This window comes from Artemia sp. Qi Xiang Cuo, chromosome 2 (genome assembly GCF_049724085.1).
Source record: "Artemia sp. Qi Xiang Cuo chromosome 2, ASM4972408v1, whole genome shotgun sequence".
NCBI classification, from domain to species: domain Eukaryota; kingdom Metazoa; phylum Arthropoda; class Branchiopoda; order Anostraca; family Artemiidae; genus Artemia; species Artemia sp. Qi Xiang Cuo.
The window spans coordinates 88004528-88027165 of record NC_142795.1 but is presented as its reverse complement, the minus strand read 5'-3'; the positions used below and the strand labels follow the sequence as shown (position 1 = coordinate 88027165).

The following is a 22638-nucleotide window of genomic DNA, read 5'->3' as shown; positions in this document are numbered from 1 at the left end:
CTCTTTTTGAGTTATTTAAAAGATTGTGGTATGGGAAAATGGAGTTCTCTGCCATTTTGTGGAAACAAACTACAATTTTGCCCCAACGAGGGCCAACTGACAAAAATATATAGATAGATAGATATAGATTATTGATAGATTTATTGAGCTTCTCATTTGTAGAGGAATTAATGCCACACTGTGGCACATTCTTACCTGAAATCTCAAGTAGTCAATACAAGTCAAGTAGTAGTTAATATGGATGTTTTCTTAATGCTCGATTTAACTAAGTTGATTCACCTAATTTCTCGTATGTTCAGTGATGTACAATTCCGCATCAGCTATTGTGAGGGAGAGGTGGTGGGTCATTTTGCAGGCATGGGGGAGGATGCTAGATGTCTCCAAGAGTGCATTTCAATGCCCAAATTGTCTAACTTTCCATGAGCATTTATATACATAGCCTACAGGAAAGGGTGTGTGTTTGGGTGAGGGGGGGAGGGTGACATGGAAGGTGGAAATTAATATCTCATCTCTCTTCATTTAGACTAAGCCTGAAAAGAGGAGCTTCTTATTACAGAAATGTCTTTCTGGCATTTATTTTAAAACTTCATTTAAGTAAATTGATTCATTTAAGCATGCTAAGTTGATTGATGTTTATGTTTCTGGTTTTATGTTTATGTTAATGTATTCACATGTTAATGTTTCATGCAGTTATGTGCAGTGATGTACAAGTGCATATCAGCTATTTTAAAGGAGAGGCGGGGGGTTGTTGTTTAGGCCAAAAGGTATATACTTTAAAGTGCATTTTAATGCAGAAATTTCCTAACTCTCATAGAGCCCTCATATAAATATAGAATTAGTTTTGGGGAAGTAAAAGATGATAGAGGTTGGTGTCTAATCAAAATTTCCGAAAATATTTTTGGTCTACGACTTTATTATTGGTGTTGAGGTGTTATGGCGCGTCTTCTATTGCGACCACCTTTTTCTGTATAACATGAAAGATCACATTCATATGCCTACCGATGCAGAGGTGGATAAATGTGGGTGGGGCATCATGACCATCGTCAATAAATGCCTTAAAGGGAGTGGTAATTGGGGCAGAAAGTCACACTTTAGTGTAAAGAGGGAGTGTTGAGGACGGGCAGACTCCCTTATATCCATAATTTTTAGTTTTAATGTTGTTCCTTGCGTCCATTTGAGAAAACTAGTTTTTTTCAATCTTGTTAGTTCTGAACTCGTCTTCATAATAATTCTTAAGGTGCCACGCTTGTTACCCATGACAAAAAACAAGACCTTCAGAATATTTTCAAATTATAAATACTGAACAAGCGAGATGTCATTTAAAAAAATAATGGATATGTCTTCCATGTATTTCTAGCTTTCCTTTGGCATTCACTTCATTGAATATTAATAGAGTGAATTTCATTGAAGCAACTTCACAACAATTCTTCATGTCATATCAAAAGAAAAAAAAAAAAAATCACACGTGATATATTACAGTGACATAGTTAGTAAAAGGCCATATAACTCCAAAATACACCCTTGGAAAAATATGTAACTTTTTTGGAAAATACGTTTTGGGAAATATGTAACTTGTAGCCCATGATAAACAAAGTTTCAGTATTTGCTTTCTTGTTCCTAAATATCTATTTACTAATATTTTTCGATTTTTTTTTATTAACATACCTGTCACAGTAAATTGGATTTTTATTTAGACTTTTTCAATTTTAAAGAGAGTAAAAAACAAAAAGACTTGAACATCTCTAGTTTCTTAAAAAGTTTTCGTTCTTTTTACTGGCTTAACATTTAATACAAGGTAACCAACCAGCTTTTGAATGGGAGGGAGGGAATAATTGTTGCTCCAGAAATAAATTCATTAAAGAATAACATGATTGGCTTACGAAATCACGTCACAGTTATAAACCAATGAAATTAAATCACGCTTTTAAAGATATAACTTTAGAAAGGTAAGCTTTCTTTTTTTTCTCTTCTGTTCGACTAAAATGCTTACGTGGTTAGTATTGGAGCGGCCTCTTTAAAAATGTAATTTACATATTTTCGTAAACCAAGAAATCTCTAATATGTCGTCAAGGCCAAATTCAGTTACAATCAACTAGGAACATCACAATAAATGGCACCACTAAAACTTCGCTGATCTTTTGGCTTCTCATCATTCGGGGCGGCAGCATTCAACACAAGCTATGAATGACTCTCTCCCCTTTCTCTCATTCCCCTTCCTTTGAATCGATGGCCTTCCTCTGAAATTATCGTACCATCTTCTCCTCCCCCAAAAATCATAGTTGGAAACGCTCTAAAAATGATTCTAACCCTAAATTCTGGCTTTACCCCTGACAAAGAACATAATGACACGTAGAAGCTATACACATAAGCAATCACAGAACGAAGCATTATGCCTGGAAGGGGACGGGGGAGGCCGCGCCCGCATCCACTGGAAAAGAAGATAATAAAAAAATTATCTTTGCTGCATAGACCTTTGTAGATCTACACCGCCGTTTTCCCCACTGATCTTGGGATCATTTGTAGTTAAATTATTTTCAGTTTAGTGAACATATTAATGTCTCTTAACCTGGGTCGTATAAGGGATTTTTGTTGGGGGGGGGAGGAGGTTACAAAAATAAAACTTTAAAAAGCGCATTAAAAAGTTGTTTATATGTATTTTTTACGTTTTTATGTGTTGGACGTTTTTTGTTTGTTTGAGAGGGTAGGGATTCAAACCCCTAACCCCGTCCCTGGATACTTTAAGCTTACAACCATCAAAACTATTCAAAAGAAAATTGCCTCTGTCCAACCAGAAAAGGTTTTTGGCAGCGTTCTTGGTAGTTTGTGTAACTAATCAAAGACCATAGTTGGAAATATTTCATTCATAAATTCTCACTATCTGAAAATCAAATGATGCACATCACCAAATGAAGCGTTTAAAAAAGAAGAAAGAAGTTATGTCGGAGGTGCTATTAGTAGATTTTATCAGGTTGATTGTTCCTTTTTTCTTTTAAGATTGATGCTTAAATAAACAACAATCAAGGCGATTTTTTTTGATTTAATTTTCTGCTGCAAAAGATAGGATTTTCTAGTTAGTAAATCAATTATAATCAATTATAACATCCCTGGTAATGAATTAGGTTTAGTTAATCTAATTAGTCAACTTTAATTCCTCAAATTGTTTTAATTCAATAAATGAAAATTTAATTTCGATTAAATAAAAGTAAAATTGAAAAAGCAAAATCAGAAAAGATCAATTAAAGTCCATAGGAGTAAACAATTAGTAAAGCAATTAGTAAACAATTAGTTCAATTAGTAGCTTAAAAGCAATTATGAAGTCTTCGACATTTAATCCTGTTTAAAGAAGGAGTAACTTTTCTGTGAGTCAAGTTTCAAATGATAGTAAAGTATATTCTAGTAGGCAGTAGACAACAGGAGGTTTGCATTAATCTGATGCTTATTAGAATTTGACCTCTTTTAAATACGCCATGGTTTATAAAAATAGTGGCGGATCCAGGGAGCGAGGGGGCTCCCCCCCCTTACGTAGTCAAAAATAGTGTAATTTTTTTAATTAACGCAACTTTTATAAACGTTATCTTTGGCCAAAGATGGCTAAAACTGGACGGTTGGGACATATATTTTCCTCCCCTCCACTATTTTGATGAATAAATCTTTCAAAGAAAGACTGAATTTTTAAAAATGAATGAAATCTCACGGATCAACTTATTTTGCGGCCCCCCTAAAAAAATTATGGATCCGCCCTTGAGTGTAGGGTTAATATTTATAAAATTTTTTGCTAGCAATGTGTCTGAACTTAGAAAAAAATGATCAACCTATTTTGCGCTCCCCCCCCCCCAAAAAAAAAAATTTGGATCCGCCCTTGCGTGTAGGGTTAATAATTATGCCATTTTTGGCTAGTAATGTGTCTGAATTTAAAAAAAAATTTAATGAAATCTCACGGATCAACCTATTTTGCCCTCCCCCCCATAAAAAATTTTGTTTCCGCCCTTGAGTGTAGGGTTAGTAATTATGCCATTTTTTGCTAGTAATGTGTCAGGCACACAAGCAGGGTTTGTTTTTCAGGGAAGAGGGAATAAGGGAATTTTTTCAAGGGAAATTTTGCCCCTCCACACTCTAGCCCCTCTTCGCATGCCCATGTCTCAGATAAAGGGGTAATTTGAGGCCATGTTTAACCCTACAGGAATCAATTCGCAAGTTCTTGTTATTTAAAACAAGTATCGCAAATTTAGAAACAGCTTACTAATTTCTTAAAAGCAATGTAAACCCTTACAGCTCCGAGAATTTTGTGCTATAACCAATACTGTCCTTGACTGTGACGCTTTTATAACGCACTTTTATGGACGTCATCTTAGGCCAGCGATGGCTAAAACTGGACAGTTGGGACATATATAGTTTCTTCCCCCTCCACCATTTTGATGAATAAATCCTCCAATGAAAGGCTGAATTTGAAAAAAAATGAATGAAATCTCACGTTAGGTCTATAATATGGGGCCAATAATATGTGGTAACTTTGGGGCTATAGACATATAGCCCCAAAGTTAGCCCCATATAGCCCCATATAGCCCCAATATGTGGTAACTTTGGGGCTATTGACAAAACTCTGGCCTCCTCGGTCTATTTTTGACGACTTATTCCATCAATTTCAAATAAGACAAAGGCTTTTGTACAGGGATCATCGTTATAAATGTATGTATCTTTACCGTTTTGTCAAAAAGTCGTAACTGATATTTTTCTCAAATTGCATTTTGTATACAAACCCATCTCTGCTGTTTAGAGTAGTCAAATTTTGTGTTTATAATATGAACCACCAAAAAAAAAAAATGTGTTTTCACAGTAAAATTTATCGATGTGGCTACTTGTAAAATAGAAATTAGAGGGGTAAAGTAAAAAAAAGAGCGATTGAACACAGGTCTGTAAACACCAATTTAAAAGATTCTAAATTAGAAAACTATTAACATTTGCAACGTTCAGTATATCAATTGATAAAAGCAAAAAAAAAAAACTTGCCAATGAGCCTTTGAAGTTTGATAATACATTTTTGAGACATGCGACTTTAATATATAAAATTATCACATGTAGTATGTAGATCATAAGCAGTGCAATAGCGTTGCTTAAGTGACCTGACTTTAAACATATTCACTATCAGGGCCGTATCCAGGATTTTATTGGAGAGGAGGGGGATTTACAAAGAGTTTATTTAGGGGGGGGGGGGTAAGGTTACGAAAAACACATAAATAATTTGTTTATATTCATTTTTGTTGCGTTTTTACGTGTCGGACAAATATTTTAGGGAGGGGAGTAAAACTCCCTAACCCCCTTATGTACAGCCATGAGTGCTATAGAAACATTTTTTACAAAGGAGATAGAGAGACAACTCGTATAAGTAGATAAAAAAAGTAAAAAAGTAAGAAAACATTATGAAAAAGCAAATGAAACGAAAAGAAACTAGTAAAATAAGTCTAATGTCTTACGAGTTTAAGCCTAACTGTATGCAAAGTCTCCTGATTGATCTGTCATTCTTGAATTTGGTTTTTAAAAATCATGTTGTTAGTCCACTCCTTAGCACTGTAAATGCAATAGCTCCCATTGAGAAGTAAATAACTTGCCAAACAAAAGATAACTTAATTATAGGGCGGTGTTGTAAGTATTGGCAGGGATAGGGTGGCGAATAAGATTGATGCCTGAATTTGGCTTGAGATGCGAATTTACCAGGGTCAGTACATTCGCTAACAGTAGCTTAATTGTGCCAAAGTCTTATGATAATTTAAAACCTCCTCAAGGCTGGATAGCTAGAGTCTGGTTCTTCAAAACTTCCTGTAAACCATCAAAGTTCTCACGCAACCATTATTTGTCTTCCGTTGTCTTCAATAGAATACAAGAGCAGGTTTCTCAGTTCGACCCACTGAGCTTAATATATGACAATCACTTGAATCGCACCTCAAATTTTCAATACTATTGAACTTTTAAAATCAAACTTCAAGATAATCTTCTTTTGCTTATAGTCATTCAATCAATTTATTCAACCAATAAACTTATGACAAAAACACTTCAACATAGAATCCCCCGTAAGGCTCTAAGGCCAGGAAAAAAACAGGGAAAGACAGAAATGACAAAAATATTAAAAAAAAAGAGAAGAAAAGTATTTTAAATATAATGCATTTCAACCTTTCAAAGACTCAACACACACAAAAAACAAAACATAGAAAAAAAAACAATATTTAAAAGACCCAAACAAAAAGCAATTTTAAGACCCCACCCCCGAAAAAAAGAAGATGTAGGGCATTCCAATGAATTAAACCAAATTTCAAATATATATTTGAAAACAAGTCGCAAAAAATGTTAAACAAACTCAACACCCCTCACAACAAACACTTCTAACCCAGGCTAGGGTCATCCGCCCCCTCCCCCCAAAATGATAAAATTAAAAAAATATATATAAACATGAAAAATCAAGACAATAAAAAATTTCTTAAAATTCTTTTGAAACTACTAAACGAGTGACATTCTTGAGCTGACTCAGGTAGGCTATTCCAAACGATATGACAAGCATCTCGGTTTCTTTTTTTTGTAATGTCTCTTATGTTTGCTTTGATGTGAGGTGATTTATTTCTTTCATTTGGAGTTGTTCTCGATTCTGCGTAAGCACTTGCGCGTGGGCTTCGACAGAGGGGAAGACCGAGAAACACGCTCAGACGCACGTACGATCGTGATCTACTCAATGCTCACACATCACTACAACCCAAGTGGGAGGATGTACTTGCCGCAGCGCCAATACGTAACGTTTACCGAGGCTTCGTCGATGCCCTATGCGCCCCAGATGGCTCAGGAGGACCTAAGTACTAAGTAACTTGCGCGGCATACCTGTAACTTAGAAATTTTTTTCTAAACATGGACCTCGCAAGGCCGTATCCAGGAGGGATATGGAGGGATAGGTACACAAAAATGCAAATAAGCAAATGTTTGATGTGTTTCTTACAGTTCTCAGAGCGCTAAACTTGAAATTCGGAGGACAGGGATATGACTCTCGGTGTCGCTGGCCATTTGATTTGGCACGTTGGTCAATGGTGTGACCCTGTAAGTTCAGCCAGAGTCTACCCACCTCTAAATGGGTACCTGGAGAAATGTGGGGAAAAAAATCCCGGGAAGCGTTGGATGACTTGCCCTCAAACACCTATTGCACTCTCCGCTGAAGGCAATGCATCAGGATATCAGTACCTGCACGACACAGCATGCGGAAAAGTAAAAAAAAGTTTTGAGATTTTACCAAAGGCTGATTTTACCTTAATTTTCATTCCTTAATTGTATAGAAAAAAACTGACCGTATTTCAAACAATAGGATATACGAAAAATGTGGTTCAATACCGTTTTCTAGGTCTATAATGAAAGAAAGGTTGAGGTGGTTAGGGCATGTTGTTCGGATGAAGGCTGACAGATTGCCGAAGATTGTTCTTTTCGGCCAACCGTCTAGGGCTAAACGGAAAGCAGGTCGTCCCTGTCCGGGGTGGGAGGACGTCATAAAGAAAGATTAAAAGGAAATGGGAACTTCGTGGGCGGGTGTAAAAAGGGAGGCTTTGAATAGATTGGGGTGGAGGAGGAGCGTGCGTAGCTGTGTTGGCCTCAGGAGGCTTGGTGCTGCGATGAGTTGTTAGTAATAGTAATAGTATAGTGGTACAGTGAATTGATCTTTGCTTGGCAATGTGGGATTCGATCCTACATGCCCCAGGGTCTCAAATTGCATGGCGATTATGCATTAGCTTTTCCAAACATGACAAGAAAAAAAAGAAGGACATGGGGCAACGGAGCTCCTCTTAACTTAAAATTGTTATCCTGTGCAATTGTGGATTATCCACAATTGCACCCGTGGAAACGCGGCCATCTGTTAACACCATGGTTAGCATCTTCTATCTTAACTAGCTAGCCAGATAAATCTCGTTTTGAATGGATTTGACGTTAACTAAATCTTAGCGTAGCTACTAACATCATTGAGAACGCACCTTAATGCAGGATGTGAATAGCAGAAGGATGGATTAATCACGGAGATGCTTTTGCGTCGGAAGATAGTTCGTAGCTTCCAAGACGGTTACTCCCAGGAAATAAAACATTCAACCCATTTGGTATCTGACAAGAAATCTCTTTGAAAAACAAGAAGTACTGCTAAACCTCTATTTTGAACGAACTTGGTTTCGATTGATTTCCGAAATGAGCTCAAACTCAATCTTGGTATTAATGAAATCTCATTGTGAATGGATCTTTGCGTAATTAAACAAAAAAAAGAAGTTTTTTCAACTGAAAATAAGGAGCGAAATTAAAGTTTTTTTTAGTACTTTTAAAAAAGCGTCTTATTGTTCTATTTAAACGACCGTTGGGTTTCAGGAGTCATTATTAAAGAATCGGGACAAAATTCAAATTTTAGCGTAAAGAGCGAGGTGTTGAGGAAGGGGCAACCCTTTATCTACGTAATAATTTCTGTTCGTTTTAAGTTATAATGTAGCTCCTTACTCAGTTGAAAAAACTTGTTTTTTTATTTAATTTCTGATCGTTTATTAAATAATGCCAGGAAATCTAGCCCAACCTCCAGGGCGCAAGACCTTTCCCACGGAAATATCCTCTAAACAATTCAATACTGGTGAAAATATACCCCGAACAATTACTCTTAACCCCCCCGTGTGTAAAATTGAGACGGAAAAAAGAAAGCAAGACCTATAAAAAAAATTGTATATGGATTCTGGCAAGTTACTCCACTGTACAATTTCCCCTGGCAAGTTAACTTCCTGGAAACTTCCCTCCCCATGGAAAATTCCCCCTGGGAAAAACCCCCATCAGAAAATTTGTCCCCCTCACCCCAAAACGTATGCCTGCATCCCAATAACAAATACTATACGTAAACAATGAGCAAATTTTATAACTTGGAAGATCTTTCCCCTGGGGCTATGAGGGGGATTATGTTATACCAAAATTCATAGTTATTGGGCCTTTCAACTATGATGAACAAAATGTCTGTCTCAAAATTTTGCTCGGACGAATTCGGGAAAATAAGGGGGGGGGGAGGGGACCTAGCTGCCCTACAATTTTTGTGTTCACTTAAAAAGGGCACTAGAACTCTTAAATTCCGTTAAAATGAGCCCTCTCTCGATATTCTAGGACCACGGGTTGGTACGAACACCCCTGGGAAAAAAGAAACAAATAAACACGCATCCGTGATCTTTCTTCTGGCAAAAAGTACAAACTCCCAACTTTTTCCAGATAGGAACTTGAAACCTACACAGTAGGGTTTTCTGATACGCTGAATCTGGTGGTGTGATTTTCATATAGATCACTTTTCCTTAAGGGGCAGTTTCCCCTTCCCCATTTTCTCGAAAATCTGGAAAATGTTCTCAGGCTCGTAAACTCTGATGAATAAGACTAGACTTAATGAAATTTATATATTTGAAATCAGCATAAAAAGGCGATTCTTGTGATATATCTACTAGTATCAAAATCCATTTTTTAGAGGTTCGGTTACTATTGAGCCGGGTCGCTTCTTACTTACACTTCGTTACTACGAACTGTTTGATTCATTTTAGATTTATGCATAATTAAAGAAGAAAATTTACATCTCAAGACTTTGAACGAACCCTGTTTATTGAACTCTCTAAAAAAAAAAAAAATCTAGTGAATGAACCGGAAGTTGATTACTGTTTGTCTAGCTATAGCCGGAACCGAAGTTCAATTTCCTTGAACTTTTTTTTGGAATTTAGCCAAGGCCAGTTTGAATTTGTTAAGTTTTAACATGAATATGTCGGGAAAAAACAAATCTTTTCTCTAAAATTCAAACCACAGCCAGCCATCCTCTTCACAAAATGTTTGACCCATCCGTCTACGGAGGGGGAGAGCGGGTATTTTCCTCTTTAATGGCAATTGACTATATGAATGACCTGTTAACGCCCTACCCTTTTAAGTCCATGCATGTGCTCCATGCTCTGTCTAATAGAATCTTAACTAATTAGTTATTAATGATTAGTCAAACTACTAATGAACAGACCAAAGATAAAACACTGACAAGTCAAGTCCTAATAAATTCCTGATTTAAATCTAAAAAGTCAACTCTTTTCCTGGTTTCATAGTGCGTTATGTGTTGTTTGCATAGTATTAAATGCATCCCCAGAACCATATGAACTCTAGGTGGGGCCCGTCAACTCCCATACATTTTAAGTCAACGGAGTATCACAATACTACTTCTCACGCTAATGTTTGTTATAATTTCATGACAATGATATTTAAATGCTATTACTGGCGGTCTCTCCATTCTCTCATGTTTTTGGATTGGTCCTTGGATTGCCCCAGGAAGATAATTAGGAGGACCAATCAGGAGGAGGTCAATTCCTCTAAATAAAAAAATGTATGTTTATTGAAAAGATTAAGAAAAAAATCTTTACTGTGTATTTTTATTAAAAAAAAAACGAAGAAAATTCTTGCCTCAACCTACATTTTCGTGAATTGCCACCCTTGGAAATAACCTAAAATGCTTTTTGGAGATTTATGACGAAGAACACTATTCAAAAGCCAGAAGTGAAAGCTTAGCACTATAATGCGGTCAGGGGCGGATCTAGGGCAAAATATTAGGGGAGGCCCAATGTGACATGGATGCCAATGAGCAAAATACCGGTGGGGGGCAATGTGACAAAGGTGCCAATAATGGACCAAATTGACAAATTTATTCTAAAAAAATGTGAAAAAATAAGGAAATAGGGCACCAGAAAAAATCTTGGGGGGGGGTCCCCCAGCCCTCTGGATCCGCCAGGGAGTGCAGTGAATATTTTGACAAGCTTATGGTAGGATTAGTAAATATATTTTAGGAACAGAACATAGAATGCATTTCCTTTCTGCTTGATTTCTTTTAAAACACAGTTTACAATAAAACTAGTAAATTCAAATTAGGAACAAAAAACAATAACTACTGCCAATTTGTAATTCCCGTGTTTTCCCGTGATTCCTGTGATTCGTGATTCATTAATCAAAATTACCACGCATTAATATGCAACTTTTTTTTTATCGAATCACAACTTCGACAACCAATAGTTGTTTTTTTGTAATTATATATTTATAACACAAAAGTACCACAGACATCAAAAATAAAGACATTTTTGCCCCCCTCCTCTAGGCTAATCTTTGGTCCACTCATACCTGAAAACCGCTATTTTCTGGTATTTTCAGCTAGGTTGTTACAAAATTATGAAGTTTTTAGGTTACTACCATATTTTCGTCAGTGTTGCCATATTGAACCGTGGAAACATCAAGAAAACTAATTAGTTAAGTTTGGTAACACGTTTTGTCCTTAAACTTAAAACATTAACTATCAGTTTATTCACAAAAATGATTACACCTTCTTAATCGGTTTGGTGCCATATCTTTGTGGCTTTCTTTTTATGATTATTGTTGATTTTCCAACCATGTTTCTTTTTCCGTTTTCAATTTGTTGCCAATTTGCTTCTTGAATTGGCTATTATTTGCTATTTGCGTGTTCAATTTGCTATTATTTTAGGCTATAGGAAAGGGTAAACCAAATTCCTACTTTGTAATATACAAAATAATTGTAATTAACACATTTTGACTGCAGCTCCACCATACTCCCCTCTCTTAAGAGCCCCCCCATCTCTTAAGAGCCCCCCATCTCTTAATGGACTAATATACAATATAATTTATATACAATATAATATATTGTATATATTATATATATTATATATACAATATATTGTATATATAATATTATATATAATACAATATAATATATAATTTATATTTTTTTGGTTCTTGATTTTGTCAAGGTTTATTGAACTTATAGGCTCAGGGGTTTTAATAAGAGTCATGCTTATGGCTTGACATGTTATCTTTAGAGGATCTCCTGTCCCATTTTATTACCCAATAAAATTTACCCCCCCCTCTCCCCTTCTTGGACTAATATGCAGCCCAAATTATTTATACTCAATGAATTTGATATAGGCTACGATATACATTTCTGTTTTAAGTTTCAAATTAACAAATTTAAATAATTAGATTTCATTTTCTCTGTCCTATTTTGGCCTTAGACAAAAATATAATTATTTTGACTTTATATCAAATGACCTTTTTTATTGTGTGGTCTCATTATATTGATTGCACTGTATGTATGCGCATATTATATAGTTTGGCATATTATATGGTTCTATTAAATGACCTTATTATGTTAGCCCATATGGCCTTTAATGGCTCTAGAATTAATTACAATATATCGAAATTTTGTATTTCAACAACAAAGTTCAACATAAACAACAATAACAAAGAAGTTTATTCAAAACCATTATTCAACATAAAGTTTTCCCCGTGCCTAAATCGATTTTTGGTTAAAAACTCAAGGTGCAAAACCCAAAACCTGATTTAATTTTTAAATTTACAATTTCCAAAATATTTTGTTACAGTAAATTAAAAATTGAATTTGGGTTTTCCTCCAAACTTTCTTTCAGGAAAAATAAATATACCTTCATTCCTTATATTCTTATTTTACCAGGAAAAGCCAAACATATTTTTAAACTTCCTCATTCAAGTTAGCATAATTTGCATCAGAGTTCAATTATATGTAGAACGATCTTACAAAGTACAGGAAACTGAATTTAATAAATGAGACGGTAAAAATGGGAAATGAAAAATATATAAAACACAAAAATACTTTGAAGCTTTTGATCCAGAAGGCTATGTAACGTAAAGTAAAGCTAATCAATAGATAAACATACGATAAAATTGACTTTTAGTCTAACTATAAAAATAAAATAATCAAATCTAGAGATAAAATTCAAAATAGAAAGGCAAAAAAATTACACTGTGGTATAAAATGTGAAAAATGAATAAAAGCAAATTAAAGGGAAAAGTAAATTAAAGAAAAAACGTAAAGAAGCAATCCAAAATATTCTTTAGATTTATACTGATTTTAATAGGATTATCCATGTTTTATTTTCGTTTTAAATATGGTTTTACGTTCTTGATTGGTTTTTATACCTTTTACACTCTTATTGCTTTCTTTCATACTTTATGATGGTATTTTTTATTATAATAGACCCAAACGGTTCTTTCAAATATAATCTTTCAAATTAAAAATTCTAGTACCCTTTTTAAGTGACCAAAAATATTGGAAGGCAACTAGCCCCCTCCTACACCCCTTTTCTTCCCAAAACTGTCCGATAAAAATTTTGAGATAGCTATTTGGTTTCTCATGGTTGAAAAGTCCGAAAATTATATTCTATTTAGAGATAATATGGTCCCCCAGCCTCGCGGGATAGGTCCTTAAGTTATAAAGTTTGCCTATTGTTTACGTATAGTATTTGTTATTGGGAAGTATGCTGACAAAAGATAAAATCGTGAAGAAAAACGAGGACAATTAACAGCCAGTGAAAAAACCGAAAAACTAAGCAAATATTTCGGTGAAGACCTCCACTTGGCCGTCCTCAGTTCAGAATAAAACTGATAAAAATATAAAAACCAAACCTTAAAATAAAAACACCAAACTAAAATTGGACGACACTTTCTTAGTAACGGTGAAAGAGTAACTCAATTGTCCTCGTTTTTCTTCGCGATTTTATGTTTTATCATGATTAGCCAGTGTGATCTCAGAAATTATTTAAGTATGCTGACTATTTTTCTGGGGGAGGAAATTTTTGCTTGGGATGGGTTTCCAAGGGGATAATTTTCCGTGTGGAGGAAAATTTCCGGGAATAAACTTTCCAGAAGAAATTTTACACTGGGGAGATTTGACAGAATTCCTATACGTAATTCCTTTTTTTATCTTACTTTGTCTTTGCCTATTCACTTTTGCCAATGTTGTGGGGGAAATTATCTGAAGGAAATTTTCTGCATGTTTGGATTCCCAGGAAATAATTTTCATGGAAGGGGGATTTCTAGAGTGACCAGAAAAATGATTAGAAATTAGTCTTTTTCAAATGAAAGTATACTGAGTGGAATTTTTAGGCTGAAATTTCTGCAAGAAATTTTAAGGAAGGGGGAGGGGGAGAATTTCCAACAAGGATAGAATTGTCCGGAAGAAATTTTACGGGGAGGGGGGGATTTTAATGATCAGAAATTAAGCAAAAAAATAAATTTTTTCAACGGAAAGTAAGGAGCAGAATTAGAACTAAAAACGAACACAAAAGGGGTCGCCTCCTCCTCAATACCTCTCTCTTTACGTTAAAGTTCGATTGTTTGTCCCAATTTTTTTTCTAACAATTCTTAAACACATAAAATCGCTAAAAATAATATCGTCTTCAAATAATGTCGGTAAATCTGGCTCACCCTCCATGAAAAATTTCCCTCCCCTCACAGAAAACTCTTCCTCGGAAAGTAAAACTGGAGTATTATCAGTAGCAAAACTGGATAAAATCCTTTTTAATAGACAGTGTATAGAAATTCACAAAAATACCAGATATTTCGGTCACATATAAAGTGACCGCCATCAGTAGTAGAACTTTATGAGAGTTTTACTACTCCTGACGGTCACTGTATATGCGTCCGAAATATCTGATATTTCTTGTGAATTTCTATACACTGTCTATTAAAAAGGATTTTATCCAGTTTTACTACTGATGGCGGTCACTTTATATGTGACCGAAATACCTGGTATTTTTGTGAATTTCTATACACTGTCTATTAAAAAGGATTTTATCCCTATTTTGAACTTTATGTTTTGGTTTAAAAAGTATTCATTTATAAATGAATTATTCAGAACTAATACATTCCAATGGCATTGATTTGTAACAATCCAATTGCAAAAAAATTTAAACTTAAAAATACTATTCCAAAATGTCAAATGTTTTCCTGACATCTACAGGAAAGACGTGTTTTCTAGGCAATAAAATGTCAATGTCAAAATTCTAAAATGTCAAATGTTTTCCTGACGTCTGCATGAAAGGGCGCATTTTCTAGGCAATAAACTTTGCAGTAACCTAATGATAACGAAAAGAAAAAGTATGCGAGAACTAGCATCAGGAAAACATTCTCTATTTTAGGATAACAATTGTAAATTTAAATTATTATTGAATTGTATTGTATTTTTTTAATTAATGAACGTCATTGGGATATATTACTTTAAAGCAATTGATTTAATAATAAAAAGAAATTGAGTTTAACTAATTTTTAACCTTAAATCCCAGCCTAAAAACCCTGGACAAAGTAATTAGTTACCTTTTAGGGTTCCCTTAAGGCTTCAAATAGAATTTACCCCTGAAGCAATTATTTTATTTGAAGAGAGCATAAGACAAGGCATCCAGTGATGTGTTCACTTTCTTCCTAGCCAAATTATAGGAAAAAGTAAAAATTAAGGGGTTGATGAGGTAAGGCTCAAAGTTATGTAAGATTGTCTTGGTGAGTATAGGAGGGAAAGCAGTTTGTTGCATCTATAAATTGACCTTGCTTAATTCTCTTGTTCTTGGTTCGGGAAACAAGCTGGGTGACAACTCTTCCTGGCGTAAGCAGATGGTAACGTTTCCTTGATTGCAGTTGTGGATAATAGAAATAACGACTGTAATTCAAGAGAGGTCCCAATACTACGAATGGTTCTGAAATACCCCAAGAATTTGGAGTTTGGATTTGATGTAAATTACCCATCATTCTTTTGGTCCCCGCGACATTTGTTTGCCTGAAGATGATTTTTGATGGGTTGTCTTCGAGACAAAAGACTGGTCAAGTCCATAACAGGCGTAGCCTAATCTGAAGAGCGGATGGTGATAAATCATGTTTTATTGGCTGTATTTCTGTCTATATGGCTGTCCACGGAAAATTTACTCAAGAAGAATCCCCCCACCCCCGAGAGGAAAATCCCTCAGGACAATTCCATCTCCGTAAAAAAAATCCCCGGATAATCCCAACGGATTATGACCACATGTAAAATTGAGTCATCAAAAAAAAAGTAAGATAAATAAAAATAATTTCGTATGCGAATTCTGGCAGATTCCCCCGTGTAAAATTACCCCCGAACTCTTCTCCCCACGAACATTCTAACCGTGGAAAATCCCCCCATAAAATATCTGTGCATTTCGAATAAGCAATTGGGCCTACTATATGTAAAGAATGGACATATTTAATTCCCTTTCCCCAGGGGCTGTGCGGGTTTAGGTCATAAGCTGAGGCATAGTTATTGGACTTTTCAACTATGAGACAAGCTGAACATGACGATGTGATTTTCATTAAAATCCCTTTACATTTTTGAGGTGTTTCTCTCCATTTTTGAAAATCAGGATATATATATATATATATATATATATATATATATATATATATATATATATATATATATATATATATATATATATATATATATATATATATATACTAAATTGTTAATGTAACAATACATTAATTGTTACCAAAATTCCTTTTTTTAGAGTTTCGGTTACAATTAGGACGAATCGCTCTTTACTTACCAGTCTTTACCACGGACAGTTTGATGCTGATTTTTATTACTAATAAGCTTTCCAGGAGCATATTAATATTAGTTCAATAATAGTTACGTTCAAAAATTCAGACTCCCCCTTTCCAAGTGTCTTTGATCCCAATATTGAGCCCGGGGTAGTGCCAGCTTGTGAGGTTACTCAAATAAATAGACGTTAATAGAAAACAAATTTACATATAAAGTAGCTTTAAAAATCTATGAGCCAAAGATATTTAAATAGCACAATAAGCTAGTTTTGCAACTCTAAAAAGATAGTTACCAATCTTTTATTACAGCACAAAATATGTCATATGCTTGGGTATTATTACGTGATTTCCATAAAAAGTACCTTAATCACATGATTAGACGGAGATGAATGAATTTGTTTTTGATGGAATTTCTTGCTTTTTATAGTGTGTAACATGTTAGGGGCCTTCCACTCTTCACTACTTGGTCTACAACTCAGGGAAATACTTGTTCAGCCACGCATGGAACACTTCCCTAGTGCCGCACCAGTTTGCGGCAAGTAAGGCAGAGATTGTGCTGCGGTTGGCGTGAACGATGTGGTTTTTATAGTTAAAAAAAAAATAAACAAATTTTTGGTGATATACCACTTGAAAACAAGAAAAAAACTGCAATATTATATAGATCTATATATTTATAGATCTTTGTCCTATATTTATATATATAGATCTATGTCTATATTTATAGATCTATAGATCTATGTACATCTATATATTCATAGATCTATGTCTATATTTATAGATTTATATATGTATAGATCTATAGATCTATGTACATCTATATATTTATAGATCTATGTCTATATTTATAGATCTATATATGTATAGATCTATAGACCTATGTACATCTATATATTTATAGATCTATGTCTATATTTATAGATCTATATATGTATAGATCTATAGATCTATGTACATCTATATATTTATAGATCTATATCTATATTTATAGATCTATATATGTATAGATCTATAGATCTATGTACATCTATATATTTATTGATCTATGTCGGGGTAAGATATCAGATCCTGGTGTCACTGGCTATTTGGTTTTGGACGGAGGTAAGTGGTGTAACTCTGTAAGCTCAGTCAAAGTAGACCCAGCTAGAAATGGGCACTTGCAGAAAACCTGGAGGGAAAGACGGAATCATCGGATGATTTGCCCCTCATCACGCATTTTACTCCCGGCCGAGGGCGGAAAATGAGGTGATGCTGCGCGACGTAGACCATTTTTCAACCTTGAAAAAAAGGTTTAAACAGCTAAGTAAAATTTAAAATCCTTTGTTTGTAATATTGACCTATTTCAATTTTATTATCTACTTAAAAAATACCACCCAAATATAAGACTTGAGATATGAGCATTGAAATATTCTAACAACATTTTGAAGTATTATCTTCAAGGCGATACTTTCATGGCAGTTTACGTAAGCCTCTTTTGCTTTAATCTGAATTTTTAACTAGTAAGTTAATAATTTATGTTGGATATTCTCCTTAAAAAAATGACTTGATTAAATGTGTAATTTGGCACCTAACCATGGGCGTAGGCAGCATTAGGCAGCATATTGTCTAGGGGGGTGGTGCAGTCGATAGTGTGATGGAGTTTTATCAACTGTTTTTTCCAAACCATCTGCTTTTTCAGCCATATCTAGTGTAAATTTGAAGGTCTAGGGGGGGCAACTCCTCCCCCCTCCCTACGCCCATGCATCTAACTAAAGATGAAGCATTAACAAGCAGTTTATATAAACAGTTTTTTCATATAAGCAGTTTATATAAGCCTCTTTTGCTTTAACCTGAATTATTAACTATATAATTAATAATTTCTGTCGGCTATTCTCCTTAAAATAATAACTTGGATAAATGTGTAATTTGGCATCTAACTAAAGATGAAAATAGTAAAGATTCTTTCGTGACTTATTCAATGGACACACCTGTTTTTTTTTATTGTTTCTATGATTGCGCTTCAAATTTTTTTTAACAAGAACTAAACAGATGGATAAACCATATGTAATTGAGAAACATAACACATACCATAACATAACACATACACATACCAGCAGGTCATAAAATCTTTGAAGTTGTTCAATAATAAGACGCGGTAAGCAGCTGCTAATTAGTCTTTGGATTGTCCATACTTAATAAACCAATCAAAAGAACAGGTTTAAACCAGGGACGTACGCGGGGGGGGGGGGGGCTCCGGGCCCAGCCACCCCGAAATCTCATTATCTTTTTTCCCATAATTTTTTGATACTTCTCACAGAACAAGGGATTTGACGGATTCCCCCCCCCCCCCCTACGTCCGAAACAGATTCCTGGATAGTTGTGTATAGTCTTTTGAACTGCTGCAGAAGAAATTTCAAAATGATATTCATTAAATGATTTTTTTTTGTACATGCAACAGTCTTTGTTAACACTGCATAATACATCAAAAAGGCTTTTCAAGGGGCTAGCACAAATGCATAATTTTATTTGAGGGGGGGGGGAATGGTCAATTTTTTTTTGGAGGGGTAATACTCGGTAGAAGAGATGTTTCTTAAGGGAGGAGTGGGAGTGTGTTTCTTCATTTGGGATTGCTTTCCTATTGCTAAAGCTTCTTTGGCTTGGGGACCACCCGAGATATTAGGGTGCTTAAAACCCTACCAGAACTGTATATCTGCATTTTTTTTAAATTTTTGATGGGTTTGTAAAGAAAAAGAAAAACACAAAAAAGAAAGTAAAAGAAGAAAAGAAAAGACCTAGAATGAAACCCTTTTCTAGCAAGTTAAAAAAAAAAATGGTATCAAACCGGATTCTTCTATTGTTAAAAATCGTCAAACATTTTTAATCTCCTTGACGTTAATGATAGCAATCATGAAGAGAAAATAGAGATGACTTCTTTTATAGTTTTGTAGTTAGAGCGTGCTTAAATTTATTGGTTTACGTCTATACCAATAACGTTATTACTTATTTCTGGAGAGATAAATAACCCTACCATTTTAAAGCCTGATTAGTTTTTAAAATCCTGTGAAAACTTTTAAGCATGTAAAAAAGAACGGAAATGTTTCTTGTTATAAGAATTTTTGTCGAAAGAACCTTGTCATCTTGTCATAAGTAAAAATCATGTCATAAAAATGAAAAAGTTTCTTGTCATAAAATTTGTTAAAGTGATATCTTTGTTACTATGTAGTAGTACACAGTAAACATAAAATAAATTAAGCATTCTATGAGCAACAGTGGCAGATCCAGGCGGCGTCGAGGGGGGCGCGCGCCCCCTAACATAGTCTAAAGTACTTTAATTTACTTAATTAACGCAAATTTGCGTTAATTAAACTTGCTCCTAACGCAAGTACTTCGGATCAATCTATTTTGCCCCCCCTTCCCCTAAAAAAAATCCTGGATCCGCCCCTGATGAGCAATGTAAACCAAAGTGATGTAAACAATTTTATCGATAACTGATATTAATTATCTCCAATATTGCTAACACCACCAATATGCATGTCTTCCAGGATTTAAGTGATATATTTGTGCATTAAAATTGCTGTTAGCAGAGTTATTAACACAATGTACCCATAATACTTCCTGGGTACTATTTGCGAGTGTCCGTGTGAAGCCCTTTCCCTTGAAGCTCCAAAATTTTATTAAGTGTGCAGAAGAGGGAAAAAACCTATTCAAAAAGACACAAAGATAGTAATGTTCTATCGGGTCATCCCCTTTGTTTTTTTTGTTCTATCTTTGTTCCCCCGTGTTCAATCTATCCCCCGTGTTCTATCTTTGTTTTTGCCTCCAAAAAGAAACGTAATGACTCCTCTTTTCATTAATATGAGAGTTCAAACGAGGCCAGGACGTCAAGTCAAACAAAGTGAAAGGTCAAGTCAGAACAAAACTTCAAATCAGGTCATCATACAGACTATTAAAGAGAGAGAGTTCGCAACGAGGACTTAATCTAGGATTTTTAATCGGGAGGGGGCTGGGTAAATCAGGACCAAGTAATTGCTTAGCCTATTTCAGACGAAAGCCCGTAAGTACCAGGCGGTTTGGATATTAAAATAATTAACGTCAATTTTTTAAGGCGAACATAATAATTAAATATACTTCACATAATTTTACATGATGCTTAATGTAGTCCTACCAGTTCCTACTTACCACGGCTACCAGCCTTGTTTTTTGAATCTGAAATGTGTACATTTAATGTGATATGGCATATTGCAGTTCTACATCCTAAAACCCAAAGCAAATCTGCTTTGGATTTCAAACATTTCAAATCCCAAGGTAAATCTACTTCAATGCCTCACACTTCTTTATATGACTTCAAAAAGAGAATTAACTGAACCGATAAAAACAACAGCGACTAAACCACCAGTCACAGGACCAAAAGGCGCATCTGCAAAACTACAGTTTCACTAAAATGAATTTTAAGGTTTTTAAAATTGCTACCTCCAAATATTTTTGAAAAATTTTATAGAAACTATCAGTTTTAGGATTTTGAGGTTCCAAACCTCATTTTGTCGTATCTCTATTTCTGTAGAAACGCCCTTTTGTTCAAATTACCGAAAATCTGCTCATAAATTTATGACAGAGTTTAAGTATTTGAATCAAAAAGTAAGTATTCTACTCCCAAAACAAGTAGAAGTAGAAGCACTGATGGCACCAGCAAGGATGTTTCAAGGTCAAAGGTATTTGACAGGCATTAGAATTATTTTCACTATTCTTGTTAAATGTGCAGTGACTGGTGAGCTGCTCGCGTGTTGTCGCGGTTTTGCTGCATTGTCTGTTACCTATTAAGATAATTAATATCTAGCTGCGGCAATAAATATAAAATTTTACATAATTATACATTTATCTTTCTGGTTTCTAATATAAACACTTTCAAATGTCTACAATACCTACACAGGTAATTAACCTATACAATTCGAGAATCACTAAAGAGTCTCTTTACCATTTACAACTTTGTTTCTGATTCGTTTTTAAAAAAGAGAGAGAAATTTGAGAATCACTGAAAAATCTCTTTACCATTTACAAGTTTGTTTCTGATTCGCTCTTAAAAAAGGGAGAGAAATTCAAGAATCACTAAAGAGTCTCTTTACCATTTACAACTTTGTTTCTGATTCGTTCTTAAAAAAGGGAAAGAAATTCGAGAATCACCAAAGAGTCTCTTTACCATTTACAACTTTTTTCTGATTCGTTCCTAAAAAAAGGAAAGAAATTCGAGAATCACTAAAGAGTCTCTTTACCATTTACAACTTTGTTTCTGATTCGCTCTTAAAAAAGGGAGAGAAATTCAAGAATCACTAAAGAGTCTCTTTACCATTTGTTTCTGATTCGTTCTTAAAAAGGGAAAGAAATTCGAGAATCACCAAAGAGTCCCTTTACCATTTTTAACTTTGTTTCTGATTCATTCTTAAAAAAGGAGAGAGAAAATAAAAATAAGTCAAGCATCATTTTTTTAGTGTTTAATTCAGTTTTTTTTTTCATTAGAAAATACATTTTTTTCTTGAGCAAACATAAACAAACAAATTTTAAGCAAGCATTTTTATTTGCTTTTTTAATGTGTTGTATAGTTATATTGGAAACGACTCTGAAAATCTAATTAACAATAAATTCTGGATGCAAAGGAGTAAGAAGTTTGTCATTATAAAATTTAGTTCAACAAAGTATTCTTGTAGTAAGATTAACTTTAAAAAGTAAAAATGATTATTTAAAAAAAGAAAATACTTCTTGGAACTAAGTGGTTTCAAAGAATAACCTTAAAAAACTTGGGAAGAACATTTATTTTGACACATAAATTAAATTTAACATGAATATTGACTTTCATGAAACTAAGGTAAGGTAAGCATACTTAATTACTTACCCAAGTCCATTGGTTAAACCGATTTGAGCTAAGGCAGCCCTAGCCAAAAAAACAAATATTATGACGTTCATTTTATTACTGAACCTACCAAAGAATTGTCAAATTTATATATAATGATTTATTGTGACGGAAAAGATGTTAAACATGTCAGGGCCTTTCCTTAATCGTGAACTCAGATGAAAAGCGAAAAGAGGAAAATGGTAATTTTCTTTTATGCACGTGATGTCTGAAAATGGACAATATATGGATCAAAATGATCAATGGAAAAAAGAAATGTCAATTCTAACATTTGATCATCAACTTAAACCTTCGAATTAAAATTCAAGACATGAAAGTTGTGACAAATTTGTTTTGCGTGTTTT

The 22638-nt window shown here is 34.4% G+C and overlaps 1 protein-coding gene across 1 annotated transcript in view; it reads right to left on the bottom strand.

Moving 5' to 3' along the window:
* Positions 1-22347, bottom strand: part of LOC148955753 (uncharacterized) — a 38370-nt gene extending 16023 nt beyond the window's left edge. Inside the window, exon 1 of the mRNA XM_089108331.1 lies at positions 22277-22347. Within this exon, the coding sequence (XP_088964457.1) occupies positions 22277-22347 (71 nt within the window). The remainder of the gene's footprint in view (positions 1-22276) is intronic.
* Between the last annotated feature and the right edge of the window lie 291 nt (positions 22348-22638).